General features: G+C 46.0%; 1 protein-coding gene across 3 annotated transcripts; it reads left to right on the forward strand.

Annotated features, from left to right (window-relative positions):
- The first annotated feature begins 924 nt into the window (after positions 1 to 924).
- Positions 925 to 20,922, forward strand: Mks1 (MKS transition zone complex subunit 1). 3 transcript variants are annotated; one of them, XM_040749447.1, is made up of 18 exons: positions 925 to 1,619; positions 6,520 to 6,733; positions 11,979 to 12,049; positions 12,437 to 12,592; positions 13,479 to 13,576; positions 13,762 to 13,890; positions 14,127 to 14,231; positions 14,948 to 15,065; positions 15,627 to 15,683; positions 16,962 to 17,004; positions 17,205 to 17,270; positions 17,803 to 17,873; positions 18,214 to 18,283; positions 18,378 to 18,485; positions 19,097 to 19,230; positions 19,681 to 19,763; positions 19,848 to 19,945; positions 20,040 to 20,922. In XM_040749447.1, exons 2-18 carry the CDS (start codon positions 6,640 to 6,642, stop codon positions 20,126 to 20,128), a joined length of 1,590 nt encoding a protein of 529 aa, XP_040605381.1. In that variant the 5' UTR covers positions 925 to 1,619; positions 6,520 to 6,639; the 3' UTR covers positions 20,129 to 20,922. The 3 variants fall into 3 exon arrangements, with proteins under 3 accessions (XP_040605381.1, XP_021086159.1, XP_005075852.1); XM_005075795.4 differs by lacking the exons at positions 925 to 1,619; positions 6,520 to 6,733 and adding exons at positions 10,089 to 10,237; positions 10,624 to 10,733; XM_021230500.2 differs by lacking the exons at positions 925 to 1,619; positions 6,520 to 6,733; positions 19,097 to 19,230; positions 19,681 to 19,763; positions 20,040 to 20,922 and adding exons at positions 10,088 to 10,237; positions 10,624 to 10,733.
- The last annotated feature ends 20 nt before the right edge of the window (positions 20,923 to 20,942 follow it).

Below are 20,942 nucleotides of genomic sequence, written 5' to 3' on the forward strand. Positions count from 1 at the left end.
CATACCCAGTATCTCAGTTCACTTCCTGTTGCCTGCCAATCAAGATGTAGGACACCATGTCTAAAGGATGCCACCATGTCCCACCAAGGTGATAATGGGCTAAACCTCTGAAATGGTTAGGTTACCCCATTAAATGTTTCCTTTATGAGAATTGCTGTGGTCATGGTGTCTCTTCATAACAATAGAAACACTAACAAAGACACTATGTGTAGATTTTTGACCATCACTCCTCATGCTATAAGTTTTAAGTTAACTTTTTGATATAGGTTTCACATATCTTTAACTATACCTAGTAAACTTTTAAATCTTAGGTACAGATACATGACAGTCTTATAAATCTTGAGATAAGATTTATACTTTCGCAAACTTTTTAGAGAATTAAGCCAAAGCCAAAGTGTATGAGATGAGTAGCAATAGTCCCCATTGGGAACAACTTATCCCTTTGTCTTGTTTTGTTTTCCTTTCTCTGTCACATGGTCAGGTAGCCTGCCTGACAAGGGATAGAGATTTTGGAGGAAACCTTTAAACAAACATGCTTGGGACTGGAGGAGGGGAAACCATAACCCAACTCTAGAGCCAGCTTTTCATTGAAGCAGAGCAGCAGTGTTATTGGTCTAGTTCAAGGTCTCTGACTACTGATGCTGGGCCATCACTGGGACTTCTCTTGGTTATCCTGTTGTTGCCCTGTGTTGTGGAAGTCCTGCAGCTTTGGGTCTGCAGGACTGGTCAAAGAGGCTTGTGATTGCTGAACTTCAATACTTTGATAACTGGACTGTGGTAGTCAACCTCAGGAATGAGTCTGGCATAAGAAAGTGCCCAAATAAGGAAATAGACCTTGGTGGCTAGCTTTAGGGATGTAATCTGTGGTTACAAGGGAGAAGGAAGGGGAAAAGGCAAGGCTTGCTAGCATTATGTTTGCCATGTCTGGGCCTGGCACAGCCCTTCAGGATTACCAAGAATTGCCACACAAAACAATTTATTTTACCACTCAGTTTCAACTCCAGTAGCCAGCATCAGGTGATTCTTGAGACAATAGTTAAAACATGGACACAGAAGAAATATTGCTTGTATATGATTGTACACTTTCAAGAGATCACTGGTGGTTTGATCAAGTCCATGGAAACGTAATGGACATGGACGTGAAGGATTCTAGAGTTGGAAGAAACAAGTGAAGGAGAAAGTTAACTTACTAGCTTTTGATGAAGAGACTGAGTTTTTGTAATTTCCATACAAGTGAAGAGAAAAATAGGATCATGGAAGGCTGAGTACTTCTTTAAAAAAAAAGACAGCTATTGGAGCTGTATCATCAGAGACTATTTAGAACAGCCTGTTGCCCCAGGCATGACAAGTTTGTGAAAACCTGGGCTAACCTGTTGGGACACCCTGCAGGATAGATGGGACTAGACTGTTCAAGATAAAATCCATCAAGTACCAGAATCTTGGTATGTTTCTTGGGAAACAGCGTTTGAGATCTGTCCGGGTCATGCACGCAAACTGCTCAGACTGAGCGTCTGGGCCCCGACCTCGTCTGTCTTCATACTGACACTAGTTGCATCCGTGGTCTCACTTGTGCTGTTCCTACACTGTTTGGAAAAGGTGCTCACTCTCTTGAATCTCAGGTAAGTTGACTCGATTAATTAGTTACTCTTGGGTGACTGTGACCAAAATACCTGGGAGAAATGTGTTCCTCATTGTTTCAGAGTTTTTGGAAACATACCAACGGGCACGATGAAGGGGAACTTGACTAATCAGGGCATTGCCCAACCCAGTCGAGTTGAAAATCAAGACTGATGTTTAGACATGGGTTTAACACGACCCCCCACAGCACATCTACTGTCCCCTGAAGTCATTTCCTTCAAAATGTACTTGTAGCAGAGCTGTCGCCGTCTCTGCAGATCTGCTTTTCCAATCCCGAGCTTGCTGATTGCTAACCACACCGACCTGGGTCCACATCAGGATAGCTCTGGTCTGATGGCAGCTACCTGATCAAAGTGTTCAAGAGGTTCCATTCTATGGAATCAATTTGTCAAGGAGCCCTGATTCCTATATAATGGAGAATGGATCTAGAATTCAAGGTCTGGGCACTAAAGTGTACTCATGCCTACTGGCAAGTGATTGCTTCTAGGTTTTCTCTGGACAGAGCTAGGAAGTACAAACATGAATGCCAACCTATGCATTCATATATACATATCTATACTTAACCATAACCTGCTCTGGGCCTGGCTTTAGACCAACTTTAGAAAATGCCATGAGTTTTATTCCCAGCCCCATTTAATCCAGCATCTCTGGATCCATTCTTGCCTTTCCTCCTTACCTTGCTTGTAATATCTTATTTTTAAGACAGAGAAATGAGTGTCATTAGCTACTACATATGTACTTATTTTTCAACCCTACTATGCATATAAAGTAATTTCAAAATTGCTAACCTAACTCTGCTCAGGGAAATGTATTAACTAGAGTTCAATGTTGGCAGGCAATTTGTTTTGTATTTAGTCTTCAGCTTTCTGTCAAAACACTGTTTCCAAAGTTACTCACTTGGTTCTTATTTTCCTTGCTCCATTTGGTGTGGTTATGATTCATTTGTAGCATGTATGTCTGTCATAGTTTGAATTTTATTGTAAGTACCTTTCAATGCCTGCTAATAACCAAAAGTTTACATGCAATAGAACTCATTCCCTGTGGTGGGGCGCTGGGGAGGTAATTAGGGTCTAAAACTTTACTCAGTTGTAACAAAACTCCTTTTAGGGTTTATTTTTTAACTTCTTTAGGTTGTAACAAATGCAATGATTTGTGTCCCATCACCACAGATCCATGTAAATCAGCCCTATTATTTCCAAAATCTCACACTGTCCCTTTATAGTCAATTCCTATGACCAAACTCAATCCCAGGAGTCACTGACCCACTTCCTATCTCTATACTCTTTTGCAAGAATGTTACGTAAAAAAACATTGTGAATATGTAAGACTTTCATGCCTTTTAGAAATTTGGAATCATTTACATCCACCCATGCAGTTTTGTGTATTGGTCCTTTGTTTATTGTGGATTAGTGCTCCTTCCACAGATGTAATAAAATTTAAGTGTTTACATATTGACAGACATTAGAGCTGGTTCTTTATTTTATTTTTATGAACAGTTTCTATGAACATTCACAGACATAGTCATTTCTCTTGGGTAAGTATGAATGGGGTGCTAGTTCATATGGTATGCAAATGTTTTACTTCATAAGAAATCTCCATGGTTGGAAAGGTAGCTCAGTGGGTAAGGACATGAACTGCTGTTCCAGAGGTCTGGGGATCAGATCCCAGCACCCATGTTGTTCAACTCACACTCACCTGTAACTCCTAGTTTCAGAGAACGTGATGCCCTCTTCTGGCCCCCATGGGCACTGTATTTATGCACACACACACACACACACATGCACGCATGCATGCACACATGTACGCACGCAAGTACACACATACATACATATATTAAAAATAAAATGAGTCTTAAAAAACCCTAATTTCCAGTTTTTTAAAAGAGGCTGTATTCTTCAGTATTTTGACCAGTGCTTGTGAGAGTTCCTTCCTTGCCCGCATTTACTCTTGTCCACCTTCCAAATTTCAGCCATTGCAATAGTATATATAGTGGTATCCTATTATCTTCTGAAGTATCTAAATAACTTGTTTAATGAAATGAATTCATTTTAAGCAATGCAAAAAGAAACATTGATTCATATAGGCAGACACCTAAAATTGCAAAATGGGCACAAATCTTAGCATAGCCTAAGCTGCTGGTTATGACCTGGTTCTAAAGTATTCACACAATGCCCCCCCATTCGTGGCCATGATTCATAGGTGTTCTGAGATATCAATCAGAATTTATAGAATAATTTCTTATACATTTAGTTATAAACTGTAACCTAAGACTCTTAAGCAAGTTGCTTCTATGTGACAGGAATTTAAACTGCAAACCCTGGGTGCGGTCATGTTAGCTTTAAGCCCAACAACTAGGAGGCCGAGGAAGGCAGGTCTCTGTAGATTTGAGGTCAGCCTGGTCTGCGTGGAGAGTTCTAGGCCAGCCAGTGCTACACAGTGAGATGAGTTCTCAAAACAAAGAAATAAACAAGTGAAGAAGAAAGGAATGAAAAGAAAGAGCAAATTATGTTTATGTGTAAGCCTCAAAGGCAGTAGGTTCTTATTTAAATGATCCTACAAGTTGTTGAGTGTGGCTACTATTAAAACTTCCTGATAATTGAGGTGGGGCCTGAGTTTAAACTGACTGAGAAACTCTTCTCATGGTGTTATGTGAACACCTGCAAAGTGGAAAGTCTTTAGAGTCCAAAGATAGAATCAGGACTGACCTGCTAGTCCATTATTGCTATTAATCTTTGACAGGGGATGCTGGGGTCATATCACAGATGGCAGTTCTGGTGTGTATGGGAAGGAGCCAAGGATGTGAACTTTCACATCAGCCCAAACAATCCATGTCCCTGTCTCGTTCTCTTTTGTGAATCTATAATTTTCCCTCAGTTGCCAGCCATTTTTCCTATTGTCCTTGACAGTCCCTTTGAGAGACCCAACACCTGTCATTTTAAAAGATGCAGGCAGGACCTCTATCCTTGTTAGGGTAAGGGCATCCTTCACCTGACACCCAGGAACAAAAGGCTCCGCAAAGTCCGCTGCTTCCCTTAGCTAGCACACTGGCATCCTTGGTGTCCTGCTTTCTACACTCCCCAGTTTCAAGTTAAAGCGACTGAAGCCCAGTGTTCTACAACAGGACCGGATATCTACATCCAATTTTCTTTCAGTGGTGTTTTTTGTTCGCTGGGACTGGGATGTTCCTCGTTTCTTCATCCCCACTCAGGAGTCTGATCTCAGAGAGCAAGGGAAGACCGTGCCTCTTTGCTCGCCCCGCCTCCTTTGAGTCCACATGGCCCCTGTGGATGTCCTTCCCTGTTGCAAGCAGATGCTCAATGTATAGTGACTCAGTGAAGCCATCCTCCACCCCAGCCCATTGCATCCCCATTTCTGCCAAGTCCAGATGCTCTCTTACTGTCTTTTTAATACTTAATTTCCTAATGATTAGTGTAGACGGTCTTTCTTTTCCACACCAGCTCCAAATAATGACACAAGACTTGTTGTTAATTATGAAAGCTTGACCTTTGGCTTAGGCTTGTCTTAACTAGTGTACAAACATCCCACAACAGATTAGTGATGTTTAGCATCTTTTGTGAGCCCATTGCCGTTACCATGTCTTAACTGAGTATGTTGCTCCGCTGCTTTCTGGCCCATGGTTTCTGATGGGAATTTAGCTCAGATTTCACTAAGGGTCCCTCGTGCACAAGGATCCACTTCTCTCTTGCCGCTTCTCAGATTCCCTCTTTGCCTTTTGCCTTTTTGGTTCTAATGTGCCCACAGACATGCATTCCTTTGATGAGACAGACAATGTATTTCAACTGTTCCTCGTAAGAGTGTTGTATTCAAATGTTGCTCTCCCACAGTGCCAAGTGAGTATGGCATCCTTACTAAAGCCCAGTCAACACGCCGGCATTCTGCAGCTAGGACGCCGGCATTCTGCAGCTAGTGACTCTTTCTGCTTTCCTGACCTATGTCCTCTGGAGTCAGGTAAACTATAAAGTAACAACTGACGTGGGGGAGGAGAGATTTTCCAGGGCCTGTTCTCATGTGGCTCGTCTGGTAATTGGGGTTCAGGGGGCATAGGTTAAGGGAGGCAGCAGTCCAGAGGAGGATGGACTCATAAATTTGACTCAGAACATACTTTTTAAAGTTTTAGAGTACCAGTTTCCTGAGGTACAACTGATGTACATTAAACTTCAGGGTTTAAAATATGTGTAGACGGTACTAATACGTTTCAGCACGTGTGCACACTAGAGAAACCCAGTGCCCACAATCAAGATGACAAGTCCATTATCCTCAAAATGCCTTTGTAATTTCTCCCTTTTGATTCTCATACCTGCTGCTGACCACAGGCTGACACACTAATCTGTCTGTCTCTTCCCTCCCTTCCTCCCTCCCTCCCTCCTTTCCATTTCTTTCTCTTTCTTTTTTTCTCTTTCTTTCTTTCTTTCTTTCTTTCTTTCTTTCTTTCTTTCTTTTTTCCCCCTCCAAAGTCACCTGTTTATTTCTGAGATTATACAGCTCAAATGCCAAACTTCTGTCTCAAGCCGAAATGGCTCAGAGTTGACAGTCACTGTGTTTTTCCTAAAATTATACATTGTTTGGAGAAACATTTTAGTTTCAGAAACACTTGTACAAAATAATTCCCACACCCTACTGTACACATTTTATTATTGCTTTGGTTTTTGAGACACGGTTTCTCTGTGTAGCCCTAGCTGTCCTGGAAATCACTATATAGACCAGGCTGGTCTCGTGGTCCCGAACTCACAGAGATCTGCCTGCCTCTGCCTCCCGAGTACTGAGATTAAAAGTGTGATTCACCACTACTGGGCTTATTTTCCTCTCTCTCTCTCTCTCTCTCTCTCTCTCTCTCTCTCTCTCTCTCTCTCTCTCTCATAGGGTATCACCAGCATGAGGTTGTTTGAACCTTCTGGACTTCATGGAATTGTCTCCTGACCACCTAGCATTGGATGGTACAACTCAATGTCGCTTCATTGAGCACTTGTGAAGCATGTGAACATGAAAGATATTTACTTTGGAGATGACAGCAGTGGCCTCTTCTGTGCTCTAAATGATGACCATCTCAATGGCCTTGTCCTTGGACACGTATCAGGTATAGTCTATGTAGTGAGCAGGCTGCACGTGGCCCTTTGGCTCAACCCATTGTACCTTCTGGTTTGCTTTGTTGTCGTTTTATTTTGTTTTTGTGATCTTGGAAGATAAGACTTGAACTTATTTAAGAAAATTTGTTGTTTAGGTTTTTGTCTGAGTCCACCTAGCTGTGAAACAGCTGTCCAGCCAAGGATGACCTTGAACTCCTCAAAATTTGACCTCCACTTCCCAAGTGCTGGTGTTACAGATTTTGTACTGTTACAGCTGGCTTCCCGCATGCTAGGCAAGCACTCTGTACACGAGTGACATCCCTACAGCCCCAGATGCTTTAAATTGTCTCTAGATCACTAAGAATATGCAATGCAATGTAAATGCTATGGAAATAACTGTTTTACAGTATTGTTTAAGGAATTATACCAAGAAAAACTTTTACCCATGTTCAGTACAGGTAATAACTTTTTCTTTTCTGAACATTTTCAACCCATAATTGGTTAGATCTATGGGCAAAAAATGCACAGATACTAATGGTTGATTGGATAGATTGTTGGTAGTGTTTCCTGACACATAAGTAACACATAAAAAGCTAATGACAAGATAATAAAGTTAAGATAATCCAAACTGTTCTTGATATTAGGATTCAAATTCTTTTCAGACTCTGCTAAAAATTATGACCTCTTTTGAGAAAGTGTTCCTATCAGAAACCTAGAGGTGAAACTTTGACTCTTAATCCAGGACCTCAGATTTTAAAGGCTGGATTATAGGAATCAGTAGGCAAGGAGAAATGTTTTTTAAAAAGTAATGTATCTGTACAAAATAATGCTAATTATGCTTGCTTATGCAAACAACCTATACTTCCATATACAATAGCAGTTTTGCATACAATTCTGTCAGATTGATTTTGGTGTAAGTTTGATTTGGTTATAAAACTAAATTGTGGATGTAGGCTCCATCATTATTTATTGCCCATGGAACACAGTAGTTGTCTATTAAAAGAACATTCTTAAATGCCATTCTTTTTTCAAGGCCTGATAATTTATTACTCTTGCCTACATCTCTTGGCAATCTCTTCCTGGCATTTTTCTTTGGCTTCCTTCATTCTCTTGGTGAAACGTTTAGCATCTTCTGCAGCCTCCTCTGTGATTTCTTAGTGAGTTGTTTCTTCATAGCAGTCCATAGGCATTTGTGTTGCAGGACATATGGAATGATAAGACATCGAATCTTGGGTGATTTGGTCCCAGGCTTCTCATTTTCTTTGTTTAATGGCTCTCAGACAACGCACTGGTTGGTGGACATCCTCTTCTTTAGAGAGACTGGAAAGCTTTCAGATTCTTCAAGCAATTTGGGGCCACAGCTGCTGAGACACATTAGTATCTGTCAGCCTGGGGGATATCCTTCTCTCCTTTCTTTCCACAATAATCAAGTTGAGAGCACTGAGATCAGTACCCACAAGGCATTCATGAACAGACCTGTCCAGTTCTCCTTGGTCCATAACAAGAATGTCAGTACTCAACACCAGGCCTACTCTGCCATGGGCCAAGCCACCTTGCTTTATGGGAAGACCTTGTTTGTCATTCCCAGCACTGATTCAGACCACACGACCCTCCCACTCTTCACCGGCAGTGTCAGCAGTTACTTCTGTGGCCATGAGCTTCTCGAAGAAAGTGTAACAGTTGCACTCATCATCCACTTCAACGATTCTTCACAGCCAGTGGCTGGGAAGAGCTCCAGCTTCAGATTCAATGAAAAAAGAAAACCACATAATTTTTTATTATTATTGGTGATGGTGCCACAGAGCCCATGTGCAGGTGAGAAGACAACTCTGTGGAAATGGTTTTCTTGTTCAAAGGATCAAGCTTAGGCCATCATTCTTGGAGCAAAGGTCTACGCCCACCGAGCTGTTTCTCCAGTCCTTAGCTTGTTTTTCTTTTCTTTTGTTTGAAATAAGATCTTAAACTTGGAATCCTCCTGCATTCATGCCTCAGATTTAAGAAGAAAAACCAGAATGCCTTTCTCTCTAATGAATCAGTCTCCATGGCTTCAGCTATTGAAAACTGTGTTCTTAAGGAAGTGGGAAGTGAGTCAGTGGAAGGTTTGAGGTCTCCCAAGACAGGCTAGGGTTGGAATTGAGCTTCTAGCACCTTCGGGATCATTTATAAGCCCCTTACTTGACTCCTAGCCTTTGATGGCTTAATCTTTAAGTGAGAATAAAGCACCTCTTGGAGGTGTTTTTTATGAGGGCTAGAATCAATAAAACAAACTGTATTAGATTCTAAATACATGGGCGCTGTTTGTGGTGAGTTCTTGATGTACACAATGAGTTAGAGGTGCTCAGGACTTCTATGCCCTATAACCAAACCACCATGAAGTTCCTCAGTTCAGGCAACAATTGCTTATTCGGATGAAGGAGCAGCAGGTGTCAGAGAGCTAATGTTGATATTGTGAAACTGCCAGAATTAAACTTATACCATCTTCTTTGATACTTCAGTGAACCATGACTTCTGAATGTCACTTAGGTGGTTTTTCAGGGGTTGGTGAGGGATCTAAACTGACTAATAATCCAGAACCAACATCCCCAGGGGGAAAAACCAGTTCTTAAAAACACCTTTCCTTCTATCTTGCTGGCTTCCTTGTTTTTACTGCCGACTTCCTTGTCCCCCCCCCAACCGTCCCCCCCCCCCCCGCTCAGTGCATACTAAAACGACTAATAATAGGTTTTTTTCTTCCAAGAATACACAGCCACTAATATATCTGTCCCATAGTTTTGTTTTTTCTTCCAAGAATATGTTTTCATGTCCTCGTGACATAACGTCCCTGGACCCTTGAGAAAAATGAATGTGTTCTTTCAGTCACCTTTACCGTTTAGGCCAAAGTTTTCTTTAAAAAGAAAATACGTTTTATGTGTATTGGTTTTTGCCTGAACGGATGTCTGGGTACCGCATGGAGGTACAGACTAGTGTGAGTGGCCGAGTGGATGCTGGGAACCAAACCGACTTCCTCTGGGAGAGCTGCCACCAACCACTTAACCACGAAGTAGTTTCTCTAGCCCCCTGGGCCAAAGTTTTCAAATGTTCAGTGGAAAGCAGTTTTTGGTTAGAAAACAAGGACTCAGGTCACCTGGTTCTGGCCCCTACCACCATTTTTACACCTAAATGAGGTGGCTGATGGCGGTTTCCTCATTTGCGCCGTGCATCAACTCTCACCTTGGTGGTGGGTGAGCGTTATCCATACAGGACAAGCCAGTCTGCAGGCCTTAAGTGATAGCACTCTGTAGTGCTGAGGATCCCGCTGTGGGGCTAGGGACTGGCAGCCGCCGGAATGCAGAGCTGCGTGCGCAGCGCCACCAGCGACTTGGAGGCCAGCGTCTCCGTTGCCAGGGGAACGGGGCACCGCGCTTTCCGGCGCAGTCGCGGCGCCAAGCAGCTGTCATGGCGGAAGCGGTGTGGAGCACTGACACCGGCGAGGCCGTGTATCGCTCCCGGGACCCCGTGCGCAACCTGCGCCTCCGGTAGTCACACCACCCCAGCTCCGGGGCCCCCTAGCTTTATGCTCTCGGACAATCCCACCCTAAGCTTTTGGGTATTCAGAGACCCCCCCACTTCCGCTTGCAATCCCAACTACTTCCTCTGCCATCTCTGCACATCTAGCTACCAAGACCTTTTCCCACCGAAAGCTTCCAAGCACATCTTCCAGACCTCACCCCTGCCCAAGTCCCTTCAAGTTCTTGTCACTTTCAAACCCCTCAGGCCCTCTCAGACTTTCCTGGCAGGCGCCCCTACCCATCTCCTCCCCCTGCTCTGCTTGCAGCCGCCTTAGCAACTCCGTCTCTGTGGTTTTCCTTATCCTTGCTGTGTTTGTCTCCTGGCGGATTTTGAGCTTCTCTTTTCTTGACAGAGTTCATCTGCAAAGAATCACATCAAGCAACTTCCTTCATTACCAGCCTGCTGCCCAGATGGGGAAGGACCTCATAGACTTGGCCACTTTTAGACCTCCTCAAACAGCTAGTGGGTGCTTTTGCTGATGGCGATGCATCCCCTTGACAACCGAGGGAAGGGCCCGGGGCAGTAGAGGTGCAGCGGAGGAACAGAAAGGCTCGGACAGGTTGAGTTTGTTGCCCAGTGTCACATAGCTGGGGCATGTGGGAGCATTTGAACCTGAGCAATCTTTTTTTTTTTTTGCATTTTTATTTACTTTTGTGTGTGTACATGTCTGTGCCACGGTGCGAGAGTGAAGCTCAGAGGACAGACTTTGGGAGTCAGTTCAGTTATCTCTTTTAAACCCATGAGTCCTGGGGCTTGAAATCAGGTTGGCCATGGGCCCCTTTACCGGCTGAACCACTTCACCCATTCCCAAGTGAGACTTGTGTGTGTGTGTGTGTGGGGGGGCTTCTAAGAGAAATGTGTTCCAAACTCCAAATGTAAAACGATTTTAAAACAGGAGTTTGCATATAAATGTGATTTTCCTTGCCTTGGAAGCCAAAAGAGGGGACAGGGTATTTACAATGGTCTAATAACCTTTCATTCTTCTGCCAGTCATTTCTTTTTCTATTCAGAAATGCTCTAAGGCAGAAAAGGTAGGCTGGTGGATGACGAATATGCATCTTGTGAAAGCCACAGGGAGCCAGGACTGTATTAAACACGGTTCTTTAAAGAAATCATTTGTTTGCGTTCCCTGTCCTCTTGTGATGCTCTCTCCTGTTGGTATTCGTGGATGATTCTGTCCGCGGCTTCGGGGATATGAAAGAAGCAGGAGGCTCCTTATCTAGCAAATGCAGACAGGCTTGAGCAAGGGCTGGCCTCCAGGTCTAACTACATCTCAGTTCCTAATACTGGATTTGAGGAACTGTTTCCTGAAAGGCTTGACTGCCTTTTATTCAAATTAGAGTAGTAATTAAGATGCCACAGGTCCTAATCTTGGCTTCTACTATTAACTGAAGTATGTCCACCGCCTGCATTCTTTGTCTAGAATGAGTACTGAATGAATCACTGAACTCCAGTGGGGTTTGTGATAGGTGTAAATAGGAACTTTGAAGGCAAGCCTGGTAGTATACACATGTAATGCCAGTGCTTTTCTGGCTGAGGCAGGAGGATCTGGAATATGAGGTTAGACTGGATTGCTCAGTGAGACACTATCCCAAACAACAATAATGGATTACCAAAATCAAAGTGAAACAAGAATAGAAACGCTGGTTATAATTAACCACAGAGGAAGACGTGTTGCCGGTCTGACTCATTCTGTTGTGTTTGGAGGTGGACACCGCCCGGATGAAGAAGAGGAGGAAGAGGTTGTGATTGGGTGGCAGGAGAAGCTCTTTAGCCAGGTAAGCCAGTATTACCTGTCCTCAGTCTACCTACCCACTCCCACAGCTGGTGACTCATGCTGTGAAACCCATTTCAAGAAAAGGTTGTGGAGCTTTTATACTTTCCCCTGTTGTGTTTATTTGGATCTTGTAGTATAACGGCTGTAACATAACTAAACTGCAAGGTTTAGTGTTCTGAACTCTGCAGCCTCTGTAGCATCAGAGTTGAATTAGAACATCAGCCTGGTTCCTTTTAACTCTAACATTCTTAGATCCCCTGCCCTTCCTTATTAAAACAAGTGATGGCCGGTTATCGAAACACGTCTCTGTAGAAGAAGTGATTTGATTTGGTTAGGAACCGAAGTCTGAGGTCGTCCCAACCAATGGGTTTCTTTGTGGTGATTTCAGTTTGAAGTAGATCTGTACCAAAATGAATCCGCATGTCAGAGTCCTTTGGATCATCAGTACCGCCAAGAGGTCCTGAAGCTGGAGAATTCCGGCGGCAGGAAAAACCGGCGGATCTTCACGTACACCGACTCTGACAGATACACCGACTTGGAAGAGGTACTTTTCCTTCTGAAGCACCATCGCTTCCTTCTTTGTCTCCCCTGGTTTCCTGGCCTCACTGGTCCTGTGTGGTGAGTGGGAAGCCCCGGTTCTAGAGGCTACTGTGAGCTGCTGGCGGCCAGGCTGGAGTGGACGGAGTCTGAGGTGGCACAGCCCCCTGGAGGGCCATGGTGTGGGGAGGGGGAGCAGACAAAATCTAGAACAATCCATTTAAAATTCACTCAAAGCCGGTCAGCAGTGGTGGTGCACACCTTTAATCCCAGTACTTGGGAGGCAGAGGCAGGTGGATCTCTGTGAGTCTGAGGCCAGCCTGGTCTGCAAAGTGAGTTCTGGGACAGCCAGGGTTGCACAAAGAAACCCTGTCTGAACAAGTAAATAAATAAATCAATTCAGTCAAAACTCAGGAGTTTACAGGTGAGAAGAGGAATTTGCTTAGGCTATGGGGAATGCCTGTTTTTGTTGTTTGTGTTTTTTGTTTATTTTTACATGCATCAGTGTGCCCTTGTGGCCTTGTTTTTATAAATGTCTTCTCAGGAAGATCGTAAATTCCTTGAAGGTAGAACTATTTGCTGCTAGCTTACCCAACTGAGAACTTCCTCGAAAACGCTGGTGTCCTATTTGGCATTTTGACCACCTAGTTAGCACCAATATTTAACAGGCACACTGCCCCAACTTCTTGACATATGTCCAGAGAATGCAGGCCGATCTTACTATTAGCATAAAAACTCATTTCTAGAACCCTAAGGAAAACCATGATACGGTGGGCGTCTGTCAGTTGGGTTTGCACCCTGGAGGAGGGGTCAGAAGGAAGGCTTCCTCTCAGGTGCTTTTACCCATGTGGCCCTGATCACATGGCCTCCACAGGACAGTTCTCTTTTCTCAGTACTGTCAGAAAATAACCACTGCAGCCAGTGAGGTGCCGTCATTTCTGGTTGAGCGGATGGCGAACGTCAGGCGGCGCCGCCAGGACAGGCGAGGGATGTGAGTGCAAGTGGGGACCAGGGGGGTCTCTGTGGCACCTTGTGCTAATATTCCTGTAATTCCCACTGGCTAATACTTCCCATCCAGTTAGAGGACCATCGGGGGAAGGGCTCCCTCCCTTATGATCTCCTTTGGGCTCTTTGTGGGGTGTCAGGGAATTGACCCTTTGCTGTGATGGCTCCCAGGGAGGGCAGCAAACTCAAGTCTCGCATCATCACCTGGGAGCCCTCGGAAGACTTCATCAGGAACAGCCACGCCATTAACACCCCTCTTCAGACCATGTACATTATGGCAGACCTGGGGCCCTATGGAAAGTGAGTGACACTTTGCCTTGCCAGCTCCTGTCCTCTCCCTGTCACTCACCAACAGCTTCCTGTTACAGCCATCTGGAGCCATTGGGACAGTGGGTCTATTCTCTTTTACTGTACTCAAAAGGAAGTGTGTTATGATGAAGTTCTTACTGTGCCCTCTGTCCTGTCCCTGAGGTGGCCGACTGCCTCTCTCTTTCCCTGGCGACCCTGAACCTTGATGACGGTTTCCTGGTCCCTAGGCTTGGCTATAAGGCGTATGAGCACGTACTCTGCATTCTGAAGGTGGACAGCAATGGAGTGATCACAGTGAAGCCTGACTTTACCGGCATCAAAGGACCCTACAGGTGGGAGTGGAAAGGAAGTGTGTCGAGGCTTCTCTGCCTGCCTCCTCGCCTCTAGTTGAGTAGCATCCAGAAAGCCCCTGATCTGCTCCTAAACGTTTACTTCCCAGGCACCGGTTCATATTCTGTTCTGGGTTACAGGCCTTTAGGAAGCTTTCAGGAATCTCATTAGCTGTGCAGGGTTAGTGTGAAGGGTTCAGGCATTATAGAGAATAGGAATTGGCTAGAACAGGAAAAGTGGGCTCAGACTCAGCCAGGCCAGGTCCAGCTTCCTCTTCTGTCTGAGAGGACAGCACTGTGGGTTAGAGACCAAACTCATCCAACCTGTCCCTGTTTCAGGTGAGAGAATGAGTGCTGTAGGGTTTGCTCTGTCTGTGAGGTAGAACGGGTCCAGAACCCATGGGTCTAGTCAGGTGAGAGAATGAGTGCTGTAGGGTTTGCTCTGTCTGTGAGGTAGAACGGGTCCAGAACCCATGGGTCTAGTCAGGTGAGAGAATGAGTGCTGTAGGGTTTGCTCTGTCTGTGAGGTAGAACGGGTCCAGAACCCATGGGTCTAGTCTGGAGCCCTTTCTGCTTCACTATTTCCCCCGTGATCATCCTTGTGGCCATCTTCGCCATAGGCCTCAAGTGAGCTGTGGCACCAGCCGTGCTGGCTCCCTGGGCTGGGTCGGGAAGGCCACACCTCTTGCTGACAGAAATGACCCCTTTTGTCCTTACAGAATTGAGACTGAGGGAGAGAAACAGGAATATACTTCTGCTTGGAAATACACTATCGACAACGTGTCCTCCCTCGCACAGCCGGAAGAGGAGGAGCGGGAGCAGCGTGTGTTCAAGGATGTAAGCACTAGTTTACATGAAGCTGTGTCTGAGGAAGAGGGCAACCCGCCACTATCCAGAAAACACAACTGACACAACAGGCGGTTTTAACCGTACTGGAGCGTAATACCAGTGGCCACGCGCCTGAGTATCAATTGCTGTGCCAGGCATATATATCACAAGCGTTTCATTTAGCTCTTACAACCCTTTATACCACTTTATAAACAAGGACCCTGAAGTTAAGTAATAGAGCTTCTAAACTTGAGAGCCAGGTTCATTCCCAGCCTGGCCAACCACAGTGTATCACTTTATCTTATTTATTAGCAGGGATGTGTGTGTTGAGACTGCTCACTCTTGCTCAGACTACCCAGGAACTCCCTATGTAGCGCAGGCTGACCTTGAGTTGGCAACAATCCTCTTGTCTTAGCTTCAACAATATGGGATGGCTAACACAAATGGCCGTACTTGTCTTTTGGTGTCAGTATCTGGGAGGCTTGCCCTGCCCCACCTTTCTCCCAGTTGGGACTACCCCTGGTCTGGCTTGGGCTGCATTTTGAGGATTGGTTCGCTTTGTTTCCTCAGCTTCATGGCCGCCACAAAGAGTACCTCAGCAGCCTCGTGGGCACAGACTTTGAGACGGTGGGTAGCTCGGCTCCCTGCAGCGCTGCGAGCTCTTAGGCAGTGTCTGACTGTGGAGGCACGATAGCACCTCTCTTAAAAGGCTCCGAGTCAAAGAAGCGTTTCGTGACCCTGTGCATTGATGTGAACCCTTGGCATGCACAGAGCGGGGTCTGAAGGGGATCACACACGCCGCGTGGGCCTCTCTTGGAACAGGCTGAGTGGGTGGTGGTGAGTGGGTACTGGGCAGTGAGAAGAATACATCAAGCATTTTGGCCTCCTGTTCTCCAGGTTTAGGTGGTTTTTGGTTTTATCGGTGGTGATGCATCCATATATTAATGAAGGGTGGATTAAGGAAGTTCACAGATACCCGAGTAAAAGAATAGCGAATACTTATTTAGGGAACACTCACACTGAAAGGTGAAGCGTCACCACGGCCTTCTGCCCTTGGAGGCACAGGATGCTGCGATGGAGGATGATGGTCAGGTCTCAGCCCATCACCCCAAGAGAGAGCGAGCTCGTGACCCCTCCTCTTCCTTATAAGGATCATGTCCTCACATGGAAGCCACGCCCTAAGACTCTGAAGCTATTGGCAGAAACAATTCCCACTGCATATTAACTTACAATTAATTTTTAAAAAATATTTTATTTATTATGTATGCCAGAAGAGGGCACCAGATCTCATTACAGATGGTTGTGAGTCATATGGTTGCTAGGAATTGAACTCAAGATCTCTGGAAGAGCAGCCAGTACTCTTAACTTCTAAGTCCTACAATTAATTTAAAAAAAAACAATATAAAGATTTTAAAAAATGTCTTCCTCATCCTTCATGTGACTATTGTTCCAGAGCAGCTCAGACAGAGGAAAGATCTCATTTCTGCTGGTCACCAAAGCAGTTTGGGTCAGTCACTCTGGGTTTTCCTTCTCACCAGGGATTCTATTTCTAGATCTGCACGCAAGGCTAGAACTGCTCACTGACTTCACTCTCTCTGTCTCTAGAAAAGTGACTCTTATTGTTTTCATAGTATATAGGCAGCAAATCCTAATGTTAAAAAAGTCGAGACAGATAACACAAACAATTAAAAAGGAGTCCTCTAGTGTTACCCTCCCTGCCATCTAAGTGATGTGCTGTCACTCGATGAGTCTTGGGAATAGGAACGGGCTCTGTGGAGAAGTGTCAGGGCAGAAGAACGTACAGAAATGTTTAATATGTAAGGTCTTCTGCAGAGTCGGGGACAGGGCTTGGGGGGTGGGGGGACTTGATTCCCTCTGACACCTTCCCATTTCTCTCTGCTGTAGACCATCCCAGGTGCCCTCCGGCTCTTTGTAAATGGAGAGGTAGGTAAGTGTCTTGTCTTGGAGCCAGGCAAGAGTCTGATGCACCTGTGAGTATCTACTCACCTTGGTTTAGTGTGGGCTGAACATGGGAAATGAGTGGTGAGTCCTTTTTGGAAACAGAATCCTGGTCCCTCAGAAGGCGCGTGTGGGCCCTTCAAGACTAGGCTGAAACTTCTAAACTTCTGTTCTGTTTTCTTCCTTAAGTTTCGGCCCAAGGCTATGAGTATGACAACCTCTACATCCATTTCTTTGTGGAGCTGCCAGCTACTAGTAAGTAAATTTCCTTGCATTTCTTCTTTTATATCTATGCTGACAGTTCTAGGGGCAATTCCATCCGCTCCCGCTGAAACTGTTCAAGGTCATAGGTCACTTCCACATTGCCAGTTCTAGTAAGGCATCTCTCTTGGCTTCTGGCACCATAGTCCCTCCTTCTCATTAAGAGCTCATCAGGCTCTTTGGTGGCCTCCTCCTCATCTGCTCATCCTAAACTGTGAGCACATCCGAGGCTAAGCCTGACTTCTGTTACTCTCTACCTCTAGTCTGCCGAGGCAATTACATCTATCCTGTAAATTCCATCTATGTCTGTTGCCCTGCCCGTAGGCACACCAGAGTGTTAGCTCCAGGAGAGACAATCCTGGTCACTAACATAGCCCCAAAACATATCAGCATAAAGCTCAATAGTAAATGAATAACACGTGTGAACAAGTGATGAATGGATGAATGGATAAAGGGTCTTTGTCCTCCCCCCAGTCACTCACTGGCCTCTCTAGTGAGCTTACTGTGTCTGGTCTTTGCCTTTCAGACTGGTCAAGCCCATCATTCCCGCAGTTCTCAGGAGTGACCCAGACCTGTGCCACCAAATCCCTGGGAATGGTATGGAGCATGAGAGGGTCTATCTGGAAGGGAATGGCAACTCCAGGTGGCATCTGAAGCTTCATCAGGCCAACCCCCCTGTGGAGTCTGTGGAGGAATCAGCTGGGGCTGTTTCTGTGTGGGCTCTGTGGGCCTGCCGGAGTGAGGGTCACTCTTGATCTCTCAAGAGAGTGACAGCAGCTTGCATAGCTGTCCCTTTGCCTGTTGGCTTCCTACTAGGCTGACAGTATTTCTTTCACTGTGTGAAGGTGACCTTGTCATCAGACACAAAGAGAACCACTTCCAAGAGAGACTTGGCCTGCCCTGTGACACTGAACTGAAAATGACACTCTTTTTTTAGGACAAGGTGGCCTATTTCTCCTACCCATTCACATTTGAAGCCTTCTTTCTCCACCAGGATGAGTCGGCTGGTGAGTAGCTGCGGTCCTCAGCCTCACTTCTCCTTTCCCAGGGCCCTCTCATGGCACAGGTCCCTGTGACCATGCCACCTCGCTTACTTTCCAGACGCCCTCCCAGAGTGGCCCGTGCTCTACTGTAAGGTCCTCTCCCTGGACTTCTGGCAGAGGTACCGTGTGGAAGGCTATGGGGCTGCGGTGCTGCCGGCCATCCCAGGTAACCGCTTGTCCCTGCCCTTCCCGATGCCCTCGGCCCTAGCAACAAGACCAGCACTTCCATAAGAGCCCGAGACCCCTGATGAGAAGTAGAGGTGGTTAGGGATCAGGCTCTGACTTGAAAGACTGCTTGTAGCTTTGTGGAATTTCTTCCCTCCCCTGAGAGACACTGTGAAGCTGACCTCCTGAAGTCCAGCAGCCTCCTCCAGTTAGACCACAGCCTTGACAGAGAAGCCACACAGTCAGTGGGCTCTCAGCCTGCCGGTATTCAGTGAGTCGGTGTTCCTTTTGAAACAGAAGTGCAGGCTTGTTGATATATGCCAGGCAGTGTACTAATCTCATCTAAGTCTCCCAGCCCCTCTCTGAGGCCTATGTTGTGCTTGCTTCTGTATTTTACCAGATCAAAAGAGAAGGAGGCTCTTGGAGGCTGACAGGCTTGTCTTAAGCACACAGTGATCCCTGGAGTAGCTGAGTTTAGAAGTTCCACCTTACTGTCTTCCGGTCATACACGTGATAACCTTTACATTTACATAGGTTCAGTCATCACTAACCCAGGTCACTGCCGGGAAGTCAGGCATGGAACCTGGCCTCTTTCCCCTCTTGCTTGCACAGGCTCACACACCCTGACCATCTCCACGTGGAGGCCCATGGAGCTGGGCCTTGTGGCAGAGCTAAGGAGGTTCTTCATAGGCGGTTCCCTGGAGCTGGAGGACCCCTCCTACGTGAGGATACCGGGAACCTTCAAGGTGACTTATCTCTGGGGAGACTTCAGGCTGAGTGTTTCTGTTCCTGTCGTGTCTGGATTAACCACTCCCCCTTGATGTTGGTCGCACTCATGTTATGTAGCCCCTTCCTTCCTGTGGCTTACACTGCAGGTCCTGCCCATATTTACAGGGCCCTTGGAAGTAGTGTGTTTATAGATTCCCTTGCCCTTATTAGGTAACTGGCCCCTTCTGTCACTGAAGGCCTTGGTAATCAGATGCAGGGCGGACTTGCATGGAGCGTTATTAACCTGCTCATTCTCCAATGTGGGTGGAATGTTTACGAAGTTACAAGAAGGGAGCCTGGTGTTACCCTTGTGTTGGGTCAGAATGACAGAATCAAGTTTCCTTATTAATGCTACACTTCCCAAGAATAGGACTATGAGTGGCAGCAAAGCCTCTGCACAAACTGACCCTATCTCGCTGTCTGCCCAGGGGGAGCGTCTGAGCCGATTTGGATTCCGAACTGAGACGACAGGTACTGTCACCTTCCGCCTGCACTGCCTGCAGCAGTCCAAGTGAGTGGCACTGCCCCCTCCCAGCTCCTTGTCCTTGAGGGTTGGAGAGCAGCCTTGACTATGTGTTGTTGGGTTTCCCTGCAGGGCTTTCATGGAATCCAACTCCCTACGGAAACAGATGCGGAGCGTGTTGGACCGCCTGGAAGGGTTCAGTCAGCAGAGTTCCACACACAATGTGCTAGGTAGGCTCCTCATTCCCCCAACAGGACACCCAGGGCCACTGTCTTCTCCACACCATGGTAGCTGACTAGGTATCAATATTTCCCTCCCTTACAGAAGCCTTCCGTCGAGCCCGGCGCCGCATGCAAGAGGCCCGCGAGAGCCTCCCCCAGGACCTTGTGAGCCCCTCAGGAACACTGGCCTAGCTCTCTGCAGCCCTGGCCTGTGGAGCAAGAGTACACTCACTTCATCTTGCTTTTTAGAGACCACATTGGTCTACCAAATTGGATGATCTAGAAGCTTCCAGCTGGCTCCTCTGTGTAGCCTTCAGCAGGACTTTCTTCCCTATGGAAGTAAAGCCAGAGACTCTGGGGCCCCGTGTGACCCCTCTCTTCATGTTTCAGCTACCAAACATGGGCTTCATAACCAGGCAGGCTGTGTAGTCCGAGACTCCTGTGGTGTGAGCCCAGGGTTAGCCTATCATTGACACAATGTCTTTTCTGATTTGTCACATAGTCTTAGTGGCAGAGAAAACTCTTGTTTCACAGACCTTAAAAATGGAGTTTGGCGTCCAGGAGTAGTGGCACATGCCTTTAATCCCAGCACTTGGGAGGCAGAGGCAGATGGATCTCTGTGAATTCAAGGTCAGCCTGGTCTACAGAGTGAGTTTCAGGACAGCCAAAGTGGCATAGGGAGACCCTGTATCAAAACAAACAAACAAACAAACAAACACCAGCAAAGTGGAATTTGGCATCATCCAAGGAGAAAGACGCATGAGAGACCTCAGTCTCTCTTATCTTCCAAGAAAAGTGGAGGCAAAGAGGCCTCAACTTCCTGACTAAATTTCTGTCCCCTTTTCTCAGGCAGCTTCATTTTACAGTGTATGTCTGACCAAGTTTAGGACATGGCCTGGGGTAGTTCTCTGCCCTTCCTGTTAGCTACGTAAGGTCTTTCATTGTGTTTGTTTGTTTTTCATATAAAAATATTTATATTGACTGATGATCTGTGGACTGTCACTCT

This window comes from Mesocricetus auratus, unplaced genomic scaffold (assembly GCF_017639785.1).
Source record: "Mesocricetus auratus isolate SY011 unplaced genomic scaffold, BCM_Maur_2.0 Super-Scaffold_100007, whole genome shotgun sequence".
Lineage (NCBI taxonomy): Eukaryota > Metazoa > Chordata > Mammalia > Rodentia > Cricetidae > Mesocricetus > Mesocricetus auratus.

Excerpts from the sequence above, each read along its gene's own strand:
- Mks1 (XM_005075795.4), top strand. The coding sequence starts at position 10,158 with ATGGCGGAAGCGGTGTGGAGCACTGACACCGGCGAGGCCGTGTATCGC. Across the intron at positions 19,764-19,847 it reads CACTGCCTGCAGCAGTCCAA|GGCTTTCATGGAATCCAACT; the intron begins GTGAGTGGCACT and ends GTTTCCCTGCAG. Across the intron at positions 19,946-20,039 it reads TTCCACACACAATGTGCTAG|AAGCCTTCCGTCGAGCCCGG; the intron begins GTAGGCTCCTCA and ends CCTCCCTTACAG.